Source organism: Glossina fuscipes, unplaced genomic scaffold (assembly GCF_014805625.2).
Source record: "Glossina fuscipes isolate IAEA_lab_2018 unplaced genomic scaffold, Yale_Gfus_2 90, whole genome shotgun sequence".
NCBI lineage: Eukaryota > Metazoa > Arthropoda > Insecta > Diptera > Glossinidae > Glossina > Glossina fuscipes.
Genome location: NW_023998444.1, coordinates 978,019 through 984,728, shown reverse-complemented (window position 1 = coordinate 984,728; position 6,710 = coordinate 978,019). Strand labels below are relative to the sequence as shown.

At 33.0% G+C, this 6,710-nt stretch overlaps 1 protein-coding gene across 5 annotated transcripts in view; it reads left to right on the top strand.

The window, feature by feature from the left end:
- Positions 1-5,936, top strand: part of LOC119638533 — a 22,564-nt gene extending 16,628 nt beyond the window's left edge. For 2 of the 5 annotated variants that reach the window (XR_005247447.1, XR_005247446.1), the window contains exons 6-9: positions 3,209-3,544; positions 4,181-4,429; positions 5,255-5,401; positions 5,619-5,935. Coding sequence is in view for 2 of the 5 variants with exons in the window: in XM_038035396.1 (XP_037891324.1) it covers positions 3,209-3,544; positions 4,181-4,429; positions 5,619-5,638 (605 nt within the window). In the remaining 3 variants the exon portion in view is untranslated. Of the gene's footprint in view, positions 1-3,208; positions 3,545-4,180; positions 4,430-5,254; positions 5,402-5,618 lie in introns of all 5 variants that reach the window. The other 3 variants (XR_005247448.1, XM_038035396.1, XM_038035397.1) reach the window with 3 other exon arrangements.
- Positions 5,937-6,710: the final 774 nt, after the last annotated feature.

Below are 6,710 nucleotides of genomic sequence, written 5' to 3'. Positions count from 1 at the left end.
GAACATGCATTAGCCGTTTTGCTTGAAAGTGATGTATGTCCATTTTATTTGTATTATGTGGAGCCTTTGTATTTAAATAGTTCCAAATAGCATGTTGTATGTAAAAAGATCATTTTAGGATTTTTAAATTGTTTTAATGTAATCGCTTTTAAAGTATTGATTATCTAAGTCAAACGGATCTATGTTTTTGTAATTATATTTGTAATCTCTTCCACTAAGCAAAACTATAATTGTTCGTATAATGTCTTTTCGAAGTAAAGACCTAACTGGCCCGATCCCAATATTTAACAGCGTTCACCCATGGGCCAAAAAGCGTCAGTGTACCATATTTTATCGAAATATGTCAAAAATTGCGGACTTCATGCTGAACAAAAGAATACAAGACAGGTCCATGGACAGATGGACGGACAAGCTTACATTTTGGTATAAAAAAACAAGAGTCTTGCTTAAGTCTGCAGGTGTAGAGTACAAGAAGCTCATGGCAGATTGCATTCATCGTTATTATTATTAACTAACTTTTTGTCAAAAATTAACTTGCACTGCTTGAAAGAAAGCGGATCATCTAACAATCTGTGGTCTTCTTTTTTAATGTTGTCTGAAGAATTAAAAAGTTGCCATAAATATAGAAATCTTGCTTAAATGACGCATTTATTATTAATCTATTTTGAGAAAATCTCCGAATTTAGGTTTTAATTGAGATAATTAGTTGAGACAAATGAGTTTAAATCTGGATATGGTCACTATATGTTTTAGATTTCTCATTTAAAAAAGCTTCTTAGTTTTCGCTAACTTAATCGCTTTGTCGATTGCTTAGAATATTGTGTTTAGGCAATCATTCGTTGCGGGCATTCACTTTACAATTGTTCATACATCGACTTTTCATAATAAGGTCTTATATCGTAAATGGGCGAAACAGTATTCCGATCCGAACTCTTATTAGTAGCGTTCACTCATGGGACAAAACACATCAGTTCACCAAATTTCTTCAAATTATTTCAAAAATTTCGGCTTATAACTTAAACAGGAGAAAACAGGACGGACAGACAGGTGTAATCAAAAGCGGGTCTAGCTCAAGGCTTTCTATACATGGTATACAACTGCCCAAACTTAATACATGCTTGTACCACAAGTATAACAGAGCATGAAAAAGAAGGCGAAACCAACCGTAATTATCGTGACCAGAAGGAAGCTTCAAAGACCTCACAAAATATATATATTTTTTGATAGAGTATTAAAATTTAGTTCGTTCGGTTATTTTATTCAGTGATAGATATGAAAGATCCGGTCACGACAGAATATTCTTAATAGATTGGGTTAAAAAGAAATTTTGCAATGTCGACCAATATATTATTTTCCACGATGTTATGCTTCTGACTGCAAATTTAGGCTGTCGAAGTAATGATAATTTGGAAACCAGTGACGTGAACCCTTTTAGGATTGTAGTGTTTTTCAAAAAAACAATCGAATGTTAACAAGGGGACAATATCACAATTTCAAATTTTTATAAAATCTCCGTTAGACGTAGGAAGCTTAAATTACTGTGTTTTATGTTCTAATGATAGAGGTTTACAAAAAAAACCCTTGGCTTGGATGCAAAAAAAGGACGAAACTATTTTCCATTTATTTATCACTAGATGGCGAGTCAATTTGATTGGTTTTAAATGCGTATAAATGTATACCCAAATCTAGTGTTAAAGCCTCTTGAAAACACAAGGCTTCGCTTGGAAGGTAAACTAACTTTCTTGGACAGTTTTCACATTCAACTAAGACAAGTGAACATTACCATCTCATCAGGCCTTGTTGAAATCTTTCTCAAACTCATCAAGCTATACAATCAATAAAAAGCAGAAGTAAGAAAAAAGTATTACTTCCAGTTGAGTAATTTATGATACACTTAACAGTACTGAACTCTAGTGAGCTTGATTAGTTTTGTCCAGGCCTCAGCATCAAACTTAGTCTAAGTCCTACTTGAATTTACTGCAGGAAGAAAGATTGAATCTAGATTTCATTTATTTTCAATTTATGCTCATAAAGATTTTTTATTTTTTTTTTAAAAACCTACTGTCCAGAGTGTTACGCGACTTTAAAAAATGCTGTTCCGCTGTTGAAATCAAATATGTTTCAATATTTCCTTAATTCGCAATTACCACATAAATTAACTTACGAGGCTATTAATATTTAATGGTGGTTGTTTTACTTTGGTAAATGGTGTTTGCAGGGAATGTAAGCTCACACATGTACATATATTCGATAAATATAAGCACATAAAACGTGGACTCTTAAAAAGCAATTTTCCCAATCTTTGCAGCACATAAAACGTTTAAGTTCATTATTTTTCAATAGAATAAAGCAAATTGTTGTCAAATAAACTTTTGTAGAAGATTCCACCACAAAACAAACAAATTTTCTTATGTATATTTTTAGATAAAATGCAAATGATGCTTATATGCATATGAAGCATCAAGGATAAGAGAATTTTTAAAGAATTTTATCATGTCATGAAGTCGACAAATTTTATGATTTCAGTTTACTGTAACGCTTAATCCCTATGGTTTAATAGCATAGTTTGCTTATCCCTACAGGCTATATTAAATTTATTACATATTTGCAGTGCTCAAACGTATGCAACGGTTAAAAATAATAATTTGTTGAAAGCTTGAAATTCGATCACTGGTCTATTACTATAAAGATTTTCTAAAGCTAAGTAAAAGTCCAATAGCCGTCTTTACAAAAGCTTATCGGGAGATGTGGATGCATAAAACTATTTCGATTCCGTTCATTTGTCGGTCTGTGTAACCGGGTAGGTAAGAACAGCGATTATCTGGTTCAAATCTCAAGTAGAGGGCGGAGCTTTACTTAATCGTAGTCATAGTGAGTGCTCAGTCGGTAAAGGCATAACACTTTCTTCTCTTTTTTCTGGCGATCGTCGTGTTACACGAAAGTGGAACGTGCCCTAAGAGATTGATTAAATGAAAAAGGAAAAAATTCGTGAAATTTACAACACTTTCTTGTGGCAGTTGAAGAAACAACGTTAGACTGTAGCACCTTTCGGTTACCGTAATTATGTCGTAATGTTATTTGTGTCAGTTGTTCATTACAGTGTTTTCTGATCCGCTCTAATTTTCATTGATGTTGTCTTCATTGTTTTTTCCCAAAAAAAAAAAAAAGAAAAAATCATTTTAATCTAATTTCATTTTCTCTATCGCAGCTCGTCGCTCTCCCTCACCAATGGTGGGTCCAAATCGTGTGAAACGCGCTGGCAGTGAACCCTACGTACCACCACCAACCTGTTGGTCACGCGGTCCTAGTCCGCCACGTGGTCGTTCCATGACTCGGGGACCGTCGGTATTTGATCGTGCTACCAGCTTGGCTCCTTTTACACGTCCTCTGTTCCGGGCCAGTTCGTTAGAACCGTTGGATGAACTATTTGCCCGTAAGTTAGAGAGGCCTAGCGTTTTTGAGCGTGCTGGCTCACCAAGTCCCACTCCTGTCAAGGCCGGTCGCTGGGGACCGCGTCCCACTGAAGTTGCCTTTGATGCTGATGGTAAACGCACATGCACAACCTTACAATTACATATTCGCACAAATACAAATACACCCAAATTTTAAAAATTTTCCAAATTTTATTATTATCTTCCTAAGCCTTTAAAAGCTTTTAAAAAGAAACTACGTGCGTAGTAAATTTATTAAATTATGCTTTTCAAGGCTGAAAATTCGAAAATATTGGTGTTGCGATGTATTTTGTTAACAACATTTTCTATATATATACGTTTCTTGTTCGTTCGTGGCCAGAGGCATCAAAATGGTTTCTCTGATATATTTACCAAAGTGTGTTTTTTTTTCACTAAAATTCCTTCATTCCTTTAAGCCTCTTTAGAAAGCTGAGGTGTTTGTATCCTTCTATCCTTACAATTTTCCTCTTAATAAAATCCTATAAATTCTTGACCAGCACTTTGCATGAGTTTTCGAAAAAAAAATTGGTTCAAATTTTAACCAAAAACAACAAATCTGTTTCTCTTTTGTGTTCTCTCTTCTTTTTCTGTCTTTCTCAATCTAACCATTCGTTCTTTTTAGTATAAAAAAAAAACAATAAAAGAAAACAAAAAAAAAAACAAAAAAAAACAAATATTCTCTTTCTGCTCTGTTCTCTCACACAATCATCATTATCATCACAACACAGGACTTCCCATCTTCCATCCCAGAAACCGTTTCAGGGATATGTTCGATCCCAATCCGGCTATGCCAATATCCGCTTTCACTCGCGATCCCTTCTGGTGGGATATTGAAGATTTGGCTCCCTTCCGTGCTGGCTCGCCCTTCCGCGGTTTATCATTACCGCCACGTGGTAGCAGTGTAGCCCGCGATTCGTTCTTATCACCTGTCAAGAACCGTTATTTATGGGCCAAGCATCCTGCTAGGCCATTAACACGTAAGTACTGAAAAGTTTTTCACTATATATTTTCTAAATTCCGAAAAAGTCCTCGTGTATATAAAACTCCTTGTGTAAATATGATTCTTTTTCTAGTCCCCTGACTTGTAACCAACAGGCACATAGTTGCATTTACATAAAAAATAAAAAAAATAGTATGAGAATAAAGTATAAGATTGAATACCCAAAAGATAATATGAAATTTGGTAACGTTGCTTACCTTTAATGTTAGTAGTAATAAATCAAATATTTGCTCTACAATCTAAATCAGGTAGGGGCCACTTTTTTTTTGTCCAAGGGACAAAAAATTTTAATTTTCATATCAGGGTGGGGGTCGGAAGAAAATACCACTATTATTAAAAGTGCAGTATTATGCACCAATTTTCCTCCTTTTTAAATCGCTCATTTTATGGTCGAATGAACACGAAAAAAAAAAACCAAAACCAGCTGAGCCGCTTGTGAACGCAAATGACATTCGTTTGCAGTATCGACATGCGCGACCAAACTGAAATATTTGAAATTTTAAACGTAGCGGGCGGCCCTCGTTTATTATCGCGGGACGGCGGTTTTTCCATACCTGATTGAAATAATGCTATGAAACGAAAACGAAAGTCGAAGACTCAAGAAGATTGTATAGCAGTTTATTAACTAGCAGTTTTTTCCATTCAACAAACTTTTTGTACCGTTGCCAAATTTCTCATTACCCAGCAAACATTATCTTTATCATTATATTTTTTCTTCAATTTTATTAATTTTCTTTCTAATCAATAATATTAACTAAAAAAACAAACAACTATTTCTATTTCTTTTAAACATCAACAACAGCCGAACAAGAGGATATGAATAATTTATAATAAATAAAAATCAATCAATTAATTCATATAAAGCAATCATAAACATCTACGTAAGAAACTTTGTTTGACAAAACTAAAAAAAAAACCAAAAAAAAAAAATAAAAATTAACGAAAATTGGTAAGAGTTTCAAATTAAATTAAACCTTTTCTCATATTGTACATAACAAATTTTCGAAAAACTACTTTTTGGCTTCAAATTCTAACCTTCAAATTGACTGAGATGTTTTTGAATAACAGCCGTAGTAAAAAAAATTACTTACTCCTACAAAAAGTTTTTAAAGAAATATTTTAATTTGTTTTTTTTTTATTTTATGTTTCTTTTAAAAATATTTTAGCTCATCGCTTACCTTGGTAAAAGACTGGTCATTCTTTTGCGGACTCTTGAACGATGCACGATGTTACGATTAATATATATTTTTAAGGATTTTCGGCCCATAAGCAACGATTCTATGATAAAGCGTTTCATATACGTAACGAACAACGAAATATAACGAAGATTTTTCCCTGCCTTTAAATCGCTCACACATAGCCTAAGTGTATTAAAAAATATGAACCTTCCGTTCTCATGACATCGAGAAAAACGACGAAAGAAAAACTTTTTTTGTGCTTTTAATAATTTTTCCCTTTTATATATCAAATCCTTTTTCCCCTCTTTTGAAGTTATAGCAAGTCTTAGAAAAACTATATCGATTTACATTTATTATATTATAATTATAGAAAATTGTTCCTTTTTTTTATTCTAATATCAAAATAATATGCTTGTATTAAATGTATGTTTATGGATAATAACATCATTACTACATAGCTTAACATCATCATTTGTGGTATAGAAAAATATTTTTTAAGTATATCTAATAATATAATTTTTTGTGCTCAGGATTTTGGTTCAATCTTAAGTGTTAGACGAAAGTATATATGTTTTTAATTATAAGTAGAGATTGAACAGAGAATCTGATAATATGTCTGCCAAAAAAAAATAAGAAAATGATATTTTATAATAAAAACTTGAAAATAAAAAACTGGAAAACAGATCTTCGATATGAAGTTTTATATTTATGCGATAAATTCGATGTCAATTTCTCAGTTGAAATTTTGATCTCAGTAAAATGTAAAAATTTTTTACGTTTATGATGCCTGCGCTGTGTATAACGTATTTGTTCGCTATACTTTTTGTGATAAGCAAGAGTTTTAGGTTTATGTGAAAAACGACTTGGAGATAGGTTCACTTTATATTCGAAGTCATTTTCTGTACCCATTTATGTCTGTCCAATCTGCCCTCGCCATGTCAACCTAAGCGCGTTTATTTTCAACTTACAAGTCGAGCTATTATAATGACGTGTTCCGGCTTAAGAACGAAGCCTAATTAAACGGGATTGGATCGGCCCATTTTATAACGAGCATTTAAAGAAAATATCTTTGCGAAAAGA